The sequence below is a fragment of the Durio zibethinus genome, chromosome 21 (assembly GCF_047325235.1).
Source record: "Durio zibethinus cultivar Kanyao isolate XHJ-2024 chromosome 21, ASM4732523v1, whole genome shotgun sequence".
Lineage (NCBI taxonomy): Eukaryota > Viridiplantae > Streptophyta > Magnoliopsida > Malvales > Malvaceae > Durio > Durio zibethinus.
Window position 1 is genome coordinate 3,543,542 of NC_143182.1, and position 19,504 is coordinate 3,563,045.

Genomic DNA, 19,504 nt, shown 5'->3' on the forward strand with positions numbered 1-19,504 from the left:
TCTCATTTGTATATTTCCATTACCCCCACCAAAAAAAAAAAGACACAATTAGAATAATATTCATAAAGGGGCCGTTATTATCTCGCATTTACAATATATATTGCTGTAAACTTATAATATAGTAACCATTTTTATAGTAATTTGTTTTATAATCATTTGATGAAAAAGATGACTATTCTAGAACAGCCTAACATAGGACACATGAAAATTTTAATTTATTTAGACAAATTTGATACTTGCATAATTTATTTAGAATGATAAGTGGCAGCAAAGCAGGTACACACATAATATTACTATCGTTATAAAAAAAAATCATAGATTTTGTGTGGTAATCATTTGCCACTTGCCATACAATACCGTTGGTTTTGATAAAGACCTTTGATTCAAATTGGTTGGAAGTTCAGGAATTCTCTATTAATGCGACATGGGATGATTAACCAAGCTAATTTCCGTAGCTACAGCAACTTGTGTAAGCCACCGTCACGAATATTATTTAGATTTAATAATTCATATATTTATATTAATATAAAAATTATAAAAATATATTTTTTATTTTTATTAAATTTATATATATATATTTTAGTAAAATTTTAAATTATATATTTTTTATCATATTATAAATATTATATCAGAAAAAATATATAACATGTGAGAAAACTGGTAAATGTCCCAATTTGAAGTTTGCAATGGTCTCCTAAATGGTTAGGTTCTTAATTTGATTTATAAAACTTAAAAGAGACGACAGAGTTTACTGTCTGGGAAAGGGAGAGAGAGAGAGAGAGAGAGAGAGGAAAATTGGGGCTTCTTAGCTGTCTTCCAGTTGGACCTTGCTTCATGGAGGCGAAAGAGAGTTGGATAGGTACGGTACTGTTATATTTAGAAATTCATTCTGATATTTGTGGTCAGATTCTGAAATTTTTTGAAGGTAGAATAGAAACTTTCTAGAATTGATGAAATGCTTTACATATTCAACTTTTGGGTTCACCATCAAACTTTCCAACAAGGATTATTTTCATCTTTTTTTTTAGGTATTGCTATTACGAATCCTAATCTTTCCTTCATACAAATCAATTTGATAAAATTTCGTATATATTTATTACTCTTTTCTATTTCTCTTCGTTAAACCTTCAATTTATATTTAACAAAAAAAAAAAAGAAAAAAAAAAGTTGTTTCCTTTAATCAGTGACTGTCTTAATTATAATAAGATAAGATGGTGAATAAGAGTACGTCTTGAGATCAGTTTTTTATTCATAATGTCATGTGAAAAATATTCTTCTTTAATTGATGAATGAACTTCAAACTCGTACGTTTTCAAAAAATTCACCCTTTAAGTAATCCTTTCTTTGTAAGTTAAGGAAAACACAAAAACCTAACAATTCCTCCACAGAGCAATCCTTTAAAAAAAAAAAGACTAATAAATTGTACTTCATCTAGTATTTGTGTACTTTGTTTTTATGGTTATCATAATCCTTATCCTTATTATCATTTGATTTTGTGTTAATAATCTGTTTGTCATTTACTAGCTTGAAATGTATGAATTGCCCAATTCGTGGATTAGCTACGCTGGATAACACTAAAAATCTTTTCTTTTTAGTTGGAATTAAGGATAAAATCAAATTCCTGTTAATGGCGTCTCTCACTTATTAACACAGTTTTGTTTACGTAATAATAAAAACTTACTAAAATAAAGGAAAACAGAATTTCATTAAAAATTGCAGGTCCATTCCCGCGCCCAGCTTACGGATGAAAAATGCCCAATTAGTATGTAACATAAACAAAGAGGACCGACCCCAAAAATAATTAGAAAGGGTAAAACAAGTATGTGGTGGGCTACGTCTCTCACTCCTGTCGGACCATACTTTCCGGTTCCCATGCCCATACCCAAACCCACCAAACACCAACCTCACAACGTCTCAGCCAATTTCCGTTTATCTAGTCAGCCAGCCGCCTCCAACAGAGGCAACAACTTCAAGCAAGAAGAGGGGAAAGAGATAAGTGGGTCAGACGTGCTTTGGGCTTTGCAGAGAGCAGCCGCCCAGAAGAAGAAAGCCAAGAGAAAGAAAAAGGGATCAGCACCATCTAAAGGTAGTCATAGAGAAAAGGATGGCACTGATTACGGTAATGTTAGGCCCTTGCAAATAAAGAATGAGTGGAGTCTTAAGTTGGATGAGCTGGAAAAGCGTCTTCAGGAGCTGGAAGAGACCACTTGAATTCACTTTCTTTTTCTTTTTTTTCTTCTTGATCTTTAATTTATCTGCAAGCTGTTATTACAGTTTAAACATTAAAGTCTATTCCTAAAATCTTGGCCCTGAAACTTGATATTTAATTTGCAAAATTGCATAATTTTCTTGTTTCGCCTTTTTCTTTGATAGCTGTACTTGACCCACTTCGATGGTTTAATGGTTCGATCTTGGTTCTTGTTTGGCCACTGAACATGATTTGGATTCTTCTATGTTTCTTCCTGTAATCAATTAACTGTCTTCGCGTAGTTCGATTCGATTGGAGGAAAATAAATCCAAAATAGATGGCATCCTTTCCATGCAATGATAATTTTGCTTATTGCGGCACCTCATTATTGTCCATTCAGATCTTTCTGGAGTCAATTTCTTTTATCTAACAAGGCTAGATCGTGAAGTTGGTTCAGTTCCCGTTTGAAGTACTTAATGAACTTTGCAATGTGTCATGTTCATGGAAAAATTTCCCTTAGCCGTAAACAACAAAGGTACCTCTTAGGATTTTTCTCAGGTAATATAAAGCCGCTGAACTGCTGGACAAAAATTGAAACAGAAAAACAACATTTTCATCTGATTCAAACTTCTAGACAATAATTTTTATCCATGTATACTCGCTACTGAAATTACTTTGAAGTCTTGAACTCTTTCCTTTAAGATCTGAAAAGACAAGACAAGCTAGCAAAAAAAGGTAATGCAGAAGAAAAAGATTAACAAAGATGAAGACTGCACCAAAAAAAAAAAAAAATTGTTGAGATTTACCCAAAACCAATTCGGCCATCCATTAAACCAAGAAAACTACAAGGAATAGACTTTTAACTTGGATTGTGGACTAGAGCCTGAACAGCCCTTGGGACAAAAGCCAACTTCTGTTTCGTGCTATGTGCCAATAAAACAATACCACGAAGTACAATTAAACTTGTCAAACAATAATTCAAAAGCCTCTCCTAAAAACATTCAAGTTTTACATGATGCTCCAGTTTCCCGATTCCAACATTGTTTTCACTCTTTCTATTTTGTTTTTCTCCTTGATTTTTGGTGATGGACTTGGGAGGAGAGAGTGAAAGAGAGAGACCGAGGGTGGTTAAGGAGTTTGTTATTCGTCCACATAATCAGTCATCCAACTATAATGTCTCCTGTTTCCGAAAAGCTACAACATATGTCTCTACACTTTTACAAACTAATAGGGTCGATACCTTCTGCTGCGGTTGCCATCATCACTACCACTACTTCCACCTCGGCCTGCTGGCCCACCTGGACCAGTGCTCCGATCAACTCTTCGAGGGCGAGGGGTTGGCATCTGCACTCCAGGCTGCTGACTGCCCAAATTCCAGAAGAGTAGAAGCAATTTCTATAAATGTGTTGTCATTCAAGTAAACAATTATAATTTTAACAAGAGGTAACTTACAGGACATATCCTATTCGGCCATCTGGTAGAACCATGGGTACCATAGCCATCCCTGCTGGCATTGGCCCTCTTCCATATATTACTGGCTGTTCATGTGCATAATTACGCATTACTTTTACCAATAAAGGGCATGCATCTAAGAAGAAAATTACAAATCAACCAAAGTACCTGCTGAAAACTAGTAGCAACACCAAAACCAGAACTTACAGAACCAAATGAAGCTCCAGTAAAACCACCATAACCAGGATGAGGAAGAAGGTTTGGGTGGAGCCCAGCACTGTAAGGATATGCTGCATCAGTTTTCTTATCAGTCTGAGGTTTGGCAAGGACAACCTCCAAGACTTGGCCTACAGTCAAAGACAGTCGAGACATTTTTAGAAAAAAGGCAACCCTTGTAGCTGATAAAACAAACTTCAAAAGCCAAATCTCATAGAAAACCAAACTAAGGGATCCTTTGTATGCCAAAATTAATAATGTTGATATAAGAAACCAACTCTAAACAAATCCTGATATCAATGGAAGGTAGTTTTTCCAGAAATATTTCATAAGGCAAACTATTTCCAAGTACATTCCTCTGATGTTATTAGATAATTTAATTTCTTTATCTTAATTAGAATCCTCAATTTTCCAAAATGATGGCTATCTCAGCACTCTCAAAATCAGTTCACCCAGAGTTGATTACATGCAATAAAGAGAGTATATCAGAAAGTGCATTGCACCCTTTTTTTCCTTAAATATTTTGAATACAGCCTGAATGATTTAAGCACCAGCCAAACCAATCAAACTTATAATTTTGTCTTCAAAAAGAGTATGAGGTAATGCACGAGAAAATTACCATCTATTTCATATTTCTCAGTATCTTTGACAGCCTTTAAAGCACTTGACCTTTCAGCATAATGTATAAACCCAAAATCCCGCTTCCCAGCCTTGCCAGGTGGCATAACCACTTTTGTTACTTCCCCATGGCGCTGAAATACTTCCTTCAGTTTCTCAGTAGAAGTGTTATCAGGAATGTTTTTCACATACAAAGCCTTCACCTGGTAATTCCAAAACATGTAATATAGTCAGACCAAGCAGTTACAACATGAAAATCAGATCTTTGCTTTAGTCGTGTACTTATAAGAGGTTATGTACATCCAATTATCATCATTTGGCAATTAAATACAAACAAGCAGCTCACAAAGCTTCCCCCCCTCCCCCCCCCCCCCCCCCCCCACCTGCCTAAAGAGGAGGGGGTGGAGGTAGAGAGGGATGGAGAAGAAACCCAATGATGGTTCCTCAAGATGGCAATTCAAAATATATCTCATGTTTTATGTTGTTATAATTCCATTAGAATCTACCTGTGAAGCAGCAGAATGATCAGGTGTACTCTTTGGATCAGCCCAGGTGACGGTAGGGGTATTGCCATCCAGCTTAAAATTTGCACTTGACATTTTCTGCCTAGAATAATCAGCACAGGCATTGTTGTAGTACAAGATAAAAGCAAAACCACGATTACGGCTCGTAATCTGAGGATCCTGTAATTCACAAATTGAAAAGGTAAATGGATTTTCCGATATTCACACTTATTAAATATAAAAGTATCATCTAGTTCGAAATTCAACCTTTATGAGTTCAATATTTTCAACTCCAGGACCAACACCATCAATGACTTTTCTGAACTCATCCTCAGTCCAGCTCTTTGGAACATTACCAATAAATAATCTGTTCTTAGTTTCAGAGAGTGAACACCTTATTGATTTACCCTGCAGAAATTATTATGAATATTAAAATGAAATACCTAACTACATTGTTAAAAAGAAAACAATGGAGGTGAATATGTTGCATCAACAAGCCATCTAAAGCAAATGCAAGAGGCATCAAAATTACCCTGAACTCTTTACTATGCAACTCTTCAATTGCCTTTTGTGCAACCTCTTTCGATTTGAATGCCACAAAAGCATAACCCTTGCTTTCACCAGATTCCTTATCTTTCATTAATCGTATCTGCAAAATAATTTACTGTTAACTGTGAAAATCCTAAATTACCAAACAAAAAAAAAAAAAGAGCTTGTAGATCACAGGCACAATGTTGCAACCTCAAAAATTTCTCCTATTGGTTCACAAAGTTCTCTCAAGCCTTCTTCTGAGGCATCCTTTGGAAGCCCCCCAATGAAAACCTCAGAACCATGGGGAGGCAAGGCAAGAAGTTGAGCATGCTTTGCTTTTTCTTCTTCACTAACAGAAACCATGGGCTTTTCTTCATCTTCCACATGCTCCGCTTCATCGTGGCTTCTTTCTACTTCCGATGATTGATCTTTTCCATCCACCCCAGATTTTGAGTCCTCATACTCCTCTTCATCATTTTCTTCCCCATTTCCATCACCAACATTATCCACTCCGTCCTCATCTAGATGTTCTTCGACATCATCATCCTCTTCCTCCATGTAATTGTCGTCAAGATCCACCCTCTCATCAACTTCTGCATTCTCCGCCATGAATGGTTCGTGGCCCAATTCAGCTCATCAAATAACTGCATAAGAAACCACATTATATGTATATACTTTTACAAAAACAAGTTCCGGTGAGTTACAGTTACAAATGAATATTGATAACATCTAAAATATTTCAGTCTACAAAGTTAAAAGCAAAAAAAAAAAAAAAAAACAGATGATCGAATAAAGAGCTGAAAAAATAGCCCAAAAGAAGGAAGAAAAAAAAGTGAAAATTATTATCTTTGATTTCTCAGCAACCGAACAGAGCTTTACTGACATTAAAATAAAACTGAAGCGTTAAAAGGAACAAATTACCCTCAAAGAATTCCAACGTCAAAGCGAACATCAAATTCTAAAATTTAAAATAAAAGAAACGAACTATTAAATAAAGTAGCAACCCAGGTATCAATCTGCCTCAAAATTGAAACAGGGGCTAGAAAATGGGTTAACAGAAAAGGGAATACCCAATTCACATAAACCCTAACAACCCAGAAAGAAATTAAAGAAAGTTGAAAACTTTTCAATGCCAAAAACGTAAAATCCAATTTAGGCGAAAGAATACGACTTTACATATTCATTTAAATCCCCATGCAAAATATAACAAAATTGTAACACTAAACAATATGCAAACAAATGTAAACTACAAAATAGATGTAAATGTGACAAAATCTAATCAAAATGAGGTAAAAATAATAAGATTTTGGGATAGTTTAGAACAAAAGAAGTACAAAAAAAAAAAAAAATTAGCAAAAGAAAATAAAATAAAAGAGAGTGAAATTTGGGCTTACCAATTGATAATTTATTGGCTTTGTCACTTTAGATTTGATGGGTTTTTGTCTATCTGGGAGTGGGGTTTGACAAATATAATTAGGTTGAAATTTTGGCTGTTTTTTTTTTTTTCTCCAATGAGTATTCTTACGAGAATTTATAATCGGACTACCTAACGAGTGTGATTCTTCGTTCCAGAACCACAACGAATTGGAATAGTCTGCGGTTCGAGTTTTGCTGCCACTGCGGGATTGACCTATCAAGCTTAGCCACGTATTTGACATGTTGGTATTTGTTCATTTATCCATTGAAATTTCTAAAGACTTGTTGGGCTGGGCCAGTTGATCTACTGTTCCAAACATTTTAAAAAAATTATTCTCAAAAGTTGAATGATTTCTCCGTACTTATATTATTAAAAATGTATATTTAAAGGATTTTATGATTTAAATCCGTTTATTTATGAATTTATATTTAATAAGTGATATTTAATAAATTTAAATTTTAATATTTATAATTTTTTTTATTTTTAAATTGTAATCTCTTTTATAAATAAATATATCTTTTTAATGATTTCTTCTATCTTTATAGTTACCTTCAATAAGTTGACTTGGAAATTTAAATTTCATGTTACTGATTTTTTTTCCATCTTAATGTGATAAAGTTTTATGTTCAACTCTAAGTAAACATTAATTAAAAATGGAATGTTAAAAATGTAACTAGTTTTGAACATTTTAATTTTAAAATCGTTATAGCATATATAAAATATAAAAAGTGAATAGAGAAAATTTTAAATTTAACATTATAGAATTTAAATTCTAATTCTTAAAATAAAAAATTTAACATTTTTATAAAAAAATTCAATATTTTACTAATAGAGATATAATTACTAGCAAGAGAGTAAAATTTATTAGATAAGAAATTATTTCATGTTGTTAATCTAAAAATTTACAGGAATTGAGCCCAATATAAATAAATAAATAAAAAAAGCTATAAAAACCTGGCCATAAAGGTTCATGGGCTGAGTCAGAATACAACAGAAAATTTCACTGCGATTGATTATATGGCGATTGCCACATCCCAGCGAGCATGTTGCTAAGCTATTGCTTAGCACATCTTATTTGCCCTTTTTACGCAGCATAATTCCGAAATATTTAACTGATTTGTGTCTTGTTAGAAGCAATGGCGCATTAACATACAAATTCTTGGGCTCGAATCTTTCTCTTCGAAATTAAAAAAAAAAAAAAAAAAAATTACTGAATTACCATATATCAATTTATTCCATGATTCTTTACACTAACAAATATTATGATAACTAGTTGTTATATTTTGATCCTGTGGTTCAAAGGAGAATTTGATCGGTAGATTTATTTTTCATATATTCTTTTTGAAATTAATAAATAATCAAGCCAAGCCCTAATTAACAGCAAACTTATGGGTCTCATGATCAGGGTTCTGTCCTGCTACACCTAAATTCTACTTGGGATTGACAAGAGTACAAACACTTGCATTTTGAAAAATTTTTCCTGGTCTACACAAATAGCCTTGGCTTGGAGCACAGTGAATGTCTTGTGAGCAAATACACAAACCTTCCAGAGCACATCCTTCCTTCAATGTTGTGACTTCATTTGTCAAACCAAGAATCTGGTCAGTCCACTCACTGGAAAATAGTCCAGATGGATCGTACATATTCTTAACCTTCAAGAATTTTCCAGCATTTTTGTATTTCTTGATCACCCCATCGAATGCCAGGTTCCGATTCTTCCCCCAATGTGGCAACGCTCCATATTTGAGCAGCCCGATTTGTTCAATTTCGTCTAAAATATCTTGGTAAAGCCTAGGAGCCATGGGATCTTTGCTCCTATAATAAGTGATATCAAAATCTATTGCGTCTTCTTGTTTGCCTAAGTAAGCGCTTGAAGCCTTGACGTAACGCATGAGGATTCCATTGTAAAGTTCTAAGCCACAAAATGCTTTAGGCTCCAGTGCTACTAGTGTCTGCACGTCTTCAATGAAGCTTTTCACTACTGACAAACCAATGCTGAATGTAGTTTGTTGAAAGAACTCACCCTTGATTCTTGGGTCCCAAGCGCATGCGTTGATCACCGAGTCATCTAGGCTATCCAGGCAGGTCCCCGATGATTGGAGACGGTCGTGGAATCCAATTACCGGATAGCCCGTAAAAATTATACCTACCTCAAACAAAAAGAAACAAAGATACGAAAATGAATGAAATGTACCTAAAATAAATTTGTCAATCATGTATAACTTGCAACTATTATTTTGCAGTCAAACAAATTATTTATCTACTCTCTAGTTAGCCTTTTGAAGGAGGGGTCCAGTTTATGAACTTATGGCTTGCCATCAACACCAACATTTAATATCTAGATATAGAATTCAGTTTTGCATAATTCCCACCGTTGTTTGTTAATCCATAGGCACCCATTTGTAGCGTGGATGTGAGTAGGTTCGCACTGAGGCACTTCCCATCAGCGTCTCTCAAGGATTCTTGGGTTTCCTCTGATTCATTGAAGTCATTATAAGCACATATATTGGGTTGAATATTAGTTGAAGTTCATTTATAGTAGTAGTAGTAATAATATTAAGTGCATGCTGATCGTCAACTAACCGGTACTTCTGACAAGTGCCAAAGCAAGTGAAGGAGTGGAGCGAAATGGAGTAAAATCATAGAGACCATTTCCGGATGCATTAGAGGAGACCCGATCGTCGATTCTGTAGACAGCCTTGCGTTGACTAGGGTACCAAAATATGTCAGCAAACTCGTGCATTTTGCCAAATGTTATGGCTTCATCTCCCAAATCTGTATCGTCCTTTGTCACGTAAGTAATGGATCGTTTGAAAAGGGGTTGAAGTTTGAAAGTCACCTATATGAAGAGGGAGAAAAACCCAAATCAGAAGGAAAAGTTATTAATTATATATATGGATGAGAAAATGATTCTAAATTAATATTCATAAGTAGTGCACATATGTCCATGCCTAAGACTGCAATATTTGATCCATATATAATCCCCCACATTTGTATAGTCCAATTTGTTTTATTTTTCTATCATTTTATCCTGTTTATGCCATTTTTTTAGGCTCTTTGATTTGCCTTGTGAGAAGTTGGAAGAAAAGGAAAAATGATAAAAGGAATTAAGTAATCTGTTTTTTCATTGAATAAAACATGCTCGATACTACTGCTACTACATGAAAATTTTCCATTGGCTTAATTTGGTGGCTAAGTTTTTGAGTCATGACAATTAAAAAACAGGACCATCAAAAGCTTTTGCAAGAAGCTTACTTATGAGTTTTCTCGCCAATTTATATAAATATATATATATATATGTCCACGTCGAGCAATAATGGTACTCCTGTTCCTAGTCTAGGGCTTCAATTCCACCCAGCTCCCAGCTTCCAGTTTACTATTTATAGGAAATACTTGTCAAATTCTGTAGTTGATTTCGATGGTTCCCTAACCAGTACATTGAATAAATCTGTTTCCCAAAAAAATTAAATTATGTAGTTAATTTTTAAAATTTAAAATCTGATGCTTAATTTGTTTTTTTCTAGGTTTAATTATATGGTGGGGGAATAATGTATATTTTTTGTTGGAGTTAGATTGTTGGGCAGTGGAACTTCCGCATGCATTACAATCGTGATTCATGTGGATACGACTGGCACTTTAGGCTCATTTTCTGGTAATTAGATCATCTTATTGTAGCATATAAACAGTTGAGGAAAGGGTGTCACACCCTTTTTTTTAATGAAAAAATATTGCATATAACAGTTGAGGAAATCATACCAATTTACACAGTATAAATTTTTTAACTCTTAGTTTTAATAAATTTAAAAGATAAAAGAAATAAGTAAAAAATAAAAAAATTAATTTTATATCTATTAAAATTAATTATTAAAAAATATATAAAATTAAAAAAAAATTACACGATATAACTTAATCCAGCCTCTGTATATGTATTTGAAATGTCAATATATATTTTTCATTCAAATTATATCATATAATCTTATTTTTTAAAAATCATTTTTTAATTTTATTTTTGGATTTTTTTATATCGAAGCCGAGCATTTATCATAATGAAGCCAAAATGCCAATAAAAGGATATATAAATGTATGTATAATATTTTTTATTCAAAATATTGAGTTCAATCTTTCATTTGCAATTTTATTTGTTTAAAGAAAAAAACAGAATCAATCTTCCTCTCCTCCCCACCTTTGCCACTTACCTGCTTCCTTTCGCAATTGATGGATCTCGCGTCACTCGCGACGCATGATTAATTTTGGTTAAAATATAATTATATATATGTGTGTAAAACTTTAAGCAAAAGAAAATTTATATTTTTGAACTCATGTAAGTACGAACCGATCAAGAATTATTTTTATTATCTTATCTCTTAAATTTTTTTTTATAAATGATTACAAATATTTTGTTAATTTATACTTTTAATTCGGCTTTTTATCAAAGTTAGTTGCATTTCTCCACCATTGCAATTTCCCTTTTTGTTGTATCCATTGGAGTTCTTATTTCTATAAAAAGTTAGTTTTCTTTTATTCTTTTAATATCTTAATCGATTAAAGGACCGCCTATTATTATTATTATTATTATTATTAAAACTAGTAGCACGAATTTCTATCTTATTTATGTTTGTCAGATTAAATATATAGTATATCTTGGGGGAGGTCTAAGGTCAGCTTGGGATTTATTTTACAAAAATCTGACACGAAGAAAATAGTATAAAAAAGTACTTTTCTCCAGCTAATAAATCTGTTTTTTTATATTTGCTTTTACAAAATTTTTACTATCTTTTTTTTTTTTTTTTGGTATGTGTGAGAATGATTTTTTCACTATTTTCCTAAACACTACCATTTATTGAGAAAATTATAGGCGACAACTAACTATGCTGAATCATCCTGAATTTTCTGTCCGAACTGTCAGGTACAAGTTGTGGAAGGGAAATTAATCAGTAAGGAACCGATCGAAAGCTTCTAGAGAAAAATTTCGCAATCCGAAAATCCTTTTGGTCGAAAGAATAGTTTACTTCATATCATCCAACCGAGAAAATCCCTAGAGTTGGTGACCGGAAATCGATCAGATTAAGGTAGTTTTTTGTTGTGTAGTGTCAATCAATGCGTAAAAACTTGCCTTCAATCTGGCCCCAACCAAAAGACATAGCAGGGGAGAAGGCAGCAGCAGCATGAAGCCAAAACAAGCACAAAAAACAAGAAGAAAATGGGGAGCAGAGAATTAAGTACCTGTGAAATTACACCAAGCACTCCGAGTGAAACCTTAGCTGCATCAAGATCTTTGTCCCGATCAGTCAGCACCCTGACCTTAGCATATCCTTCTTCGGGTCCTGCGGGGCTTACAATTCTCATCTCTATAACATGATCATTAACTGCGCTTCCTTTCCCCCACAACGAGCTCCCATGAGCTCCCGTCCCTAAAAGGCCTCCAATGGTTAGTCCCCACCAATACGGTGCATACGGTAATGCTAAGCCAGCCTTGGCGGCTTCTTGAATCAGTTGCCTCAACGTGACACCGCTCTCCACAGTAAATGTCATTGCCGCCGCATCGATTTTTACTACATGGTTGAGGTATTTCGTGCTAATAAGCAACCCGTCTTGGCCGTCGGGGCAGACCAATTTGGGAATGCTATGAGAGAAACGTGTTACCACTTTCATTTTCCTTTTGGCTTTGGTTGCTGCTGATATAATCGAAACGAGCTCTTGTTCCGTGGTTGGGTATGCCACGTTGCCTGCTCGGCAAACGGCTCGATCCGCAAAAGTGCCATAAGAGTTTGTGATTGTGCAGTTCGAATTTTTTGAGGAACATTTGACAGGCTCCTCTGGAGGGCTGCAACTCACCATAACAGCCAATAGGAAAAGGCATTCGAATAGGAGAAGCTCCCGAAACTCGTTTCTTTTTGTAGAATAAAGCATTGGTATGGTTGGAAGGTTGATGAAATTTTGCTTGGTTATATAATTAATTTGTCAGCTGTAAATGCAACTGGGAATTCACACCTTATATACTTGAGTAGCCTAGAAGGGGCTAATAACAAGAAATGCAACAATAGGTTTAAATGCTTTGAAGTTAAGGGCTTTTGAAAACGTTATTTCTTAGTAACTTCTTCTAGTATTTGATAGTAATAGTTTTTAACTCTTTTATCTTGTCTTTGTTTCTAACAGTAATATTTAATGTAGGTATTATTTTGCCTTTCCTTGGGTTCCTTTTTCTTTACTTGTTTGGTCTTAGTTAAGCCTAATATGTATAAGTGAAACTGATATTCTGGTAATTTATTTTGCTTGTAGACAAAGCCATTAATTGGAAGACAAGGACGATCCAATATATATTATTGCAACCTGATAGTTGGGACTAGAACTTCAGGACAAGTGGGCTGTAGTAGGTGACGGTTATTTAAAATTAAAATCATGTACAAGTTGACTTGCAGTCTTTGCCGAGGTGTATATATGGAAGCTCATAAATAGTGGAGGAAGCGTCGAGAATTGAATTTTGTTTAGGATTATTTCACCATGATCAGTGCGTACCAAGTGTCAAGGTTGGAGCCAAGTCAACACGCTTTCACGAGCCAGAAAACCAAAAAATTCCCAAGTCCTACTGGCAATTATATATGCCACATTAAAACATCATTCAAGTCGGTGGAAAGATTATGGGTTTGTTGTGGCAAAAGTCTACAAAATTCCATCGTGCTTTTGTGGAACTTCATCTTCACTAATTTTTGGTTTCCAGTATTTCTTTTTATCTGGCATTATCTTTCCTGCTCGTTTTAAACATTAAAATCCTGCTCTGACATTATTATTTGACTCGAGTATGGTTTGGTGAGATTCAATAACGTTTCATCTGCTCCGTTCATAACAACTCTTTGAATTAATCCCTTAATAGACAGCTTTTAAGTATATAGTCAAATCCTTCCTTAGAGTGACGCAAAGTAATTATTAAACATATACTATGTAACTTCTTTTTAACATGTAGGCCATAAATTGTAAATTTTTTATTTTCATTTGTACAAACTTTTTTCACAAAATTTAACAACAAAAACTACGTCAAGTATAACATGTTAATAGAATTTTTTTTTAAAATTATAATATTAATCAAATATTATATCTATAATCATTGAATAATTAAATAAATAAACTATCTAATAAATTAAAATATAATCAAATAAATTCAATATAAATTTAAACCAAACTAACACAAATAAAATTTGAAATTAAATCCTACAACAACTTTAAATAATAAAAAAAAAACTAAAACGTACTTTCTTGCTTATGTGCAAATTATCATTTATGAGTTTGGTTCCACGAATGACCGTCGAACGTTAGTAGATCAATAAGAATACCCTAAATCATTTCCATGATTTTTTCTTGCATAGGTTTTTAAAGCAGACCGTAGCACCAGCTATAAACATGGCAGCGCATGTGCCCCGTGTCAAGGAAACCATAAGGCATTGTGTACACATTGCATCTGGGTCTATATTTCCTCATCAGAATCTTCAGACTAATAATTATTACCGTCGAAGTCAATATACAAAGTTGTCAGTATTGCCGAACTGTTCTAAACTTGAATAACAATTTGGTCCAATAGAAATTTATTATATCGAAATCAGAGATTTGTTAAATAAATTATTTTTATTTAAAATTATTAAAATTTGAATCATAATCATTAAAATAAAAAATTTAATACTTTACTAATAATCCAAATGATTATTGACTGAATGAATCATTTTCTATCCTTAGCTAATAATCTATTCACAGCGAATGCTTCAATTTTATGCCTACTGTAGCTTTTTCTATATCAATGGTGAGTTAATCGTTTACAGCATTTTCCACAGTTGTTTAATCTTTTAATATAAATTGCGTAGGGATCCCCTGTTTATGGGTGTGGGGATGATTTTAAGTTCTGTATAAAATTTTAGTCGACTAACATAATTTATATTTTTATATTTAAAATTTAAATTATTAAAATTAATAATTAATATTTTATTAATGAAGTATGTAATTGTTATCGTAATAATTTTAGAACCGCTAGATGTAAGAATTTTAAAATTAAAAAAAAAAAAAGAGTTGTCATTAATATTTTTTTAAGATGTGATTGATCACCCAAAAATTTATCTTCTTAATAAAATTATAAAATTAAGTTTAAAGTTTATAAAAAAGATAAAGTTTGATCTATGAAAAATCAAGTTGGGCTCAATAGTCGGTTACGTATAGGAAATGATTGATACCTCCATAACATCCATAAATTGGTACCAATTAATCATATGTTATTTTTAGTGTTGGATGAAATGATTTTATTTTGAAATTTAATATTAGTTTCTTTTATTAAAAAAATAAATTTAACTATTTTACTTAGGAATATTGAAGAAATCTTTAAGCTTAAAAATTATCTTAAAATTCTTCAACATCTAAGCAAATTTTAAAATAACTCTTTTCACTTAAAATTTAATACAATATTTTGTAAAATGAAAATAATATTTTTTTAGTAAATAATTATTAGTGACTCTCTAATATCTAGATAAATAATTAATAATTATTTTATTCAAAATGCTAATTTTGTTTTATTTTATAAATTCATGCGTTTAAAGTAAAAAATTTGTGTGAAAAAGTAAATGATGGAACTATCATATAGTGAATAAAAATTAAAGGCATAAATATGCAAAGCAAGTGCAAAATGCAATTTAAAAAATGGATTCCTAAATATAATGAAATCATCTTGACTCTTCAATATCTAAGTAGAGTTTAGGTGTGATTATTTATATTTAATATTTCATTTTATTAGTATACTTTTATTATCAATAAGTTATTAACCCCATTGTTAAAACGAATTAAGGACCCACTTAAAAAACTTAATGGAATAAAATTTTCTAAATACCTCATCATCTAGACGATATTCGAGAATAAATTATTCTACTTGAGATTTTTACATGTATCTTTAGAGTTTCAAAATGGTTTTAAATATAAGTTTAGATCGAAGTTTTAAGATTTAATGACTTTCAGGTGATGATTTGAGATTATGTGCCAAATTTAAGATTTTTAGAATTTAGAATTCTTAGGTTTTAAATTTTAAGGTTTGGGATTTTAGATTTTAGGGTTTTGATTTTGGAGTTTGAGGTTTGAGGTTTAGGTTTTTAGTTTCAGGGTTTGAGATTTGGAAGTTTGAGGTTTTAGGTGCTTAGGGTTTTGATTTTAGGTTTGGAGAATTTAAGGTTTAGGATTTTTAATTTTAGGGTTTGAGATTTTAGAGTTTTGGTTCAAAGGTTAGGATTTTATGGTTTAGATTTTTTAATTAAAAAAAATAAAAATATCTTTAAAAATCCTCAATATTTAAGTTGATTTTGGGAGTAAGTTCGATTTTTATAATTTTTAAAAATTAATTAAAATTTTTCATATATTTTTTTTTTTACGAAAAATTATTTTTTTTATTATCAATTTATTATTTTTAAAATTTTTTTTTTTAATTTCCCGACATCTAGGCTGAATTATATTTTAAGATTTGAGGTTTTTATTCCCTTCAACATCTAGGCAAGGAAAATAAAAAAATATTATTTTATTCTTATTATCATTATTTATTATTATTATTATTATTATTTATTGTTTTCATTTTTATTATTATTAAAAAAATCAAATATTTATTCTAATAAATTTAAAATTTTATCATGCATAAATATTAATAATAAAGCTCAAAATAACAAAAATAATAATATATAAAAAAAATTAAAAATTTTAAAAAGAATAAAAAAATATAAAATATCTGAACTAAATCGATCAACGTTGGTCTGGGTCGATCTGATTAGTTCGACGGTTCAAATTAGGTTTCTGATGGTTCAATACCAATTCAATTTGATCGATCTAAAGCTAAAGTAGAAGCGGGTCGAATATCGGGTTGCACGGACCACGAGTAGATGCGCAAATCTTTTTGGCTCAAAACGATGTTTCAACCATTTCCCTAAATGACAACGTTTTGAGTTTTAGCCTTTTATAAAAACTAAAAAAAATTTTCACTCATCTCTCTCTCTACCTTTCTCATTTTCTCATAGCTTCTCCCTCTAGACGAATCGACCGATAGCTATGTTGGTCATCGTCTTCAATGGTCGATTGTGGATCACTAAAAAATCCAAAAAAACTTTCAGAAGCTTTTTTAAAGGAAATCTTTTCAGATCTAGTCTTATTTTCACCAAAAGTAACCCCAATCAATGTAGATTGAAGTTTAAAATTTTCTGTTTCTTCTCTTTTTTAAAAAAAAATCAAAACTAATGTGTTTCATTTATTTTTACGGGGAGCTTGGCACTGTGTTCCTCACATGGGGAGGATTGTTGTTGTTTTTTTTTTTTTTTTTTGGTTTTTGGAAGGGTGGAGAGTTCAATGGGAAATGATGTATGGTGGTCAGGTTCCTAGTAGTGGCTAAATGAAGGTTTTTTTTTTTTTTTCTTTATGCCTATGAGAGGTTTGATGCTTTAAAAAGGCTTGCCTTTTTGGGGCCACGGCTCTAAAAAGCAAGGGGTAAACAAAGTTTGCAGGATATGGGAATGACTGTAAGGGTAGTTATAGGGTTTTGGTGAGAGAACTAGATAGGGTATGGGTATGGGCAGTGGGATGGGTGGCCAGTGATATCATGTAAGGCATCATTATCACTTCTATCTCTTTTTTTATTTTTTATTAATATATTTAATTATTAATTAATTTTAATATTAAAAAATAAAATTTAATATCTACAACTGTTTCATTATAAATTTATATTTGAGATTTACTTAGCGTATAAGAGTAAGATTGCACGTGGTGTCCAGTGATGTTCTTTCACATGATAGGTAGAATCGAGCCTACTGACAAATTGCGGAACCAATTTTGAATCCAAGGGACTGGAGAGCGGGAAGTGTTGGAGGTCCAGCAACTGCAAGCTTATTCGTTTCTGATTTTTAATATTAATTTCGCAAGCTTGGATTAGTGGCTGCCACATATAAATATAACTTTACATGTTTTTTCAAAGAACCCCAATAAGTGCACGCCCAATGCGTTATAAATATTAATTTATGAATTTTTAGGTGATTTTGATCATATACTTAATATTGAATAGTTAGCACAAATTTATCAAATAATTATAAATTAAAGGACAAAAGTAAGATAAAATTTTTCAAGTAAAATTTGTGATTTTTTTCAATTAATATAATAAAAATTTTAATAAAAAATTAAAATTGATAAATTGATAAAATTAAGTGTGAACTTTAATAAAGTTTTTTTTATCTTTATATATTTATTAATTTGAATTTAAACTCAAATTTATATATAAATAATTGAGTTTGAAGTTGAATGTAAGAATTAAAATTTTTTAGTAAATAATTAAATTTAATCGAATAATTAATTTTTATTTTAAATTAAATTTAAATTTAAAAATTAAAATTTAATCAAATTTAAATTAAATTTACAATCAAGTTCAAGTTTAAAATTTTTACTATATCAATTCCTCTCGTTCGATTATACTTTTATTGCACGTTACATCAATTACAAAATTGATACATCAGCTGGGTCTATCACAACCTTCACATTAAAATTTATTAGCGTCGAAGTCAATATACGAAGTTATCAGTACTGCCAAACTGGTCCTAAACTTGAATATTAATTTGTTCATTACAGTTTGTTTCAATGAGAAATTATTTTGAAATTCAGGATTTATCATGTTAAAGTAATATTATTTTACAGCTATTAAATATTAAATATTTTATAATTTTATATTTAAATTAAACTTTTTTATTTTATTAATAATTATTTTAAATTAAATACTTAATATCTTAGATAAATCATTTTTCACCGTAACTCATCATCCATTCAAAGCAAATTCTTCAAAATTTGGCCAACTATAACTTTCTACATCAATAGCGAATTAACTACAATTCATTTACTACTATTTTCACAATTGTTGAATGAATCTCAAATATAAATGGCGCATAGATGCCCTATTTATGGGTGCGGGGATGATTTTAGGTTTCATATAAAATTTTGGTGAACTATAATATATTTATTGTTCCAATTGACTTAACTTGTAACTATAAGATTGTATTGAAAGGGATTGTAATTGATGTCGAATGGTCGATATATATAAAAAAAAAAAAAGTAATAGGAAAAGAAAGCCTTTTTCACGTCATGTTATTGGGAAAAATAATACATGTGGGTGATGGACTGTTCACGTGATGTGTTTATTACTAATAAGAACATATCAACGAAGTGGTTGGAACAGGAAAAATAATGGGGTGGATTGAGGTGAGTTTTATTCGTTTTAAATTTGATTTAATTTTATATTTATAATATTTGAATTTGATTAAATTTAAAGATTTTTAAAATTTTTTTTTATATTTGAATTTGATTTAATATGATATTGTATAAATCGTATTTGATATGATCTAATTTAAAATTAATAAAATATTACTTTTAAATATAAAATATTATTTTTAATATAAATATATAATATATAACTAAAAAATAAATTTTAATATATATCAAGTTAAGTCGGATTTATCGAAAACTTGATTTTAATTTTTTATTATTATTATTTAACTCGATTTGAAATTTGATTATAAAAAAAAAAAAAATCAATCTTAA

The 19,504-nt window shown here is 31.3% G+C and overlaps 3 protein-coding genes across 6 annotated transcripts; 1 reads left to right on the forward strand and 2 right to left on the reverse strand.

The window, feature by feature from the left end:
- Window positions 1-1,625: 1,625 nt before the first annotated feature.
- LOC111304877 (death domain associated protein) lies at window positions 1,626-2,355 on the forward strand. The gene has a single exon (XM_022901877.2). The coding sequence runs from the start codon at window positions 1,822-1,824 to the stop codon at window positions 2,209-2,211; it is 390 nt and encodes a 129-aa protein (XP_022757612.2). The 5' UTR covers window positions 1,626-1,821; the 3' UTR covers window positions 2,212-2,355.
- Window positions 2,356-2,989: 634 nt separating this feature from the next.
- On the reverse strand, window positions 2,990-7,150 carry LOC111304876 (heterogeneous nuclear ribonucleoprotein Q-like). Of its 3 annotated transcripts, none has more exons than XM_022901874.2 (9): window positions 6,903-7,150; window positions 5,719-6,152; window positions 5,510-5,626; window positions 5,245-5,385; window positions 4,981-5,157; window positions 4,476-4,677; window positions 3,809-3,987; window positions 3,641-3,726; window positions 2,990-3,551 (listed from the first exon to the last, which is right to left on the reverse strand). In XM_022901874.2, the coding sequence occupies exons 2-9, from the start codon at window positions 6,115-6,117 to the stop codon at window positions 3,413-3,415; spliced, it is 1,440 nt and encodes a 479-aa protein (XP_022757609.2). In that variant the 5' UTR covers window positions 6,118-6,152; window positions 6,903-7,150; the 3' UTR covers window positions 2,990-3,412. The 3 variants fall into 3 exon arrangements, with proteins under 3 accessions (XP_022757609.2, XP_022757610.2, XP_022757611.2); XM_022901875.2 differs by lacking the exon at window positions 6,903-7,150 and adding an exon at window positions 6,430-6,887; XM_022901876.2 differs by lacking the exons at window positions 2,990-3,551; window positions 3,641-3,726 and adding an exon at window positions 3,741-3,776 and having other exon boundaries at window positions 3,848-3,987.
- A 930-nt stretch (window positions 7,151-8,080) lies between these two features.
- Window positions 8,081-13,588, reverse strand: LOC111305985 (putative L-gulonolactone oxidase 6). 2 transcript variants are annotated; one of them, XM_022903874.2, is made up of 4 exons: window positions 12,149-13,587; window positions 9,509-9,764; window positions 9,298-9,399; window positions 8,083-9,071 (listed from the first exon to the last, which is right to left on the reverse strand). In XM_022903874.2, the coding sequence occupies exons 1-4, from the start codon at window positions 12,833-12,835 to the stop codon at window positions 8,356-8,358; spliced, it is 1,761 nt and encodes a 586-aa protein (XP_022759609.2). In that variant the 5' UTR covers window positions 12,836-13,587; the 3' UTR covers window positions 8,083-8,355. The 2 variants fall into 2 exon arrangements, with proteins under 2 accessions (XP_022759610.2, XP_022759609.2); XM_022903875.2 differs by lacking the exon at window positions 9,298-9,399 and having other exon boundaries at window positions 8,081-9,071; window positions 12,149-13,588.
- Between the last annotated feature and the right edge of the window lie 5,916 nt (window positions 13,589-19,504).

Bases quoted from the DNA above. Each gene is read 5' to 3' on its own strand.
- LOC111304877 (XM_022901877.2), top strand. From the start codon at position 1,822: ATGTGGTGGGCTACGTCTCTCACTCCTGTCGGACCATACTTTCCGGTT.
- LOC111305985 (XM_022903874.2), bottom strand. From the start codon at position 12,835: ATGCTTTATTCTACAAAAAGAAACGAGTTTCGGGAGCTTCTCCTATTC. The intron at 9,400-9,508 runs GTTAGTTGACGA...TCAATGAATCAG, and splicing joins GGCACTTGTCAGAAGTACCG to AGGAAACCCAAGAATCCTTG. The intron at 9,072-9,297 runs GTGGGAATTATG...TGTTTGAGGTAG, and splicing joins CTATGGATTAACAAACAACG to GTATAATTTTTACGGGCTAT.
- LOC111304876 (XM_022901874.2), bottom strand. From the start codon at position 6,117: ATGGCGGAGAATGCAGAAGTTGATGAGAGGGTGGATCTTGACGACAAT. The intron at 5,158-5,244 runs GTTGAATTTCGA...TGTGAATTACAG, and splicing joins AAAATATTGAACTCATAAAG to GATCCTCAGATTACGAGCCG. The intron at 3,552-3,640 runs GTAAGTTACCTC...GAATTTGGGCAG, and splicing joins GGCCGAATAGGATATGTCCT to TCAGCAGCCTGGAGTGCAGA.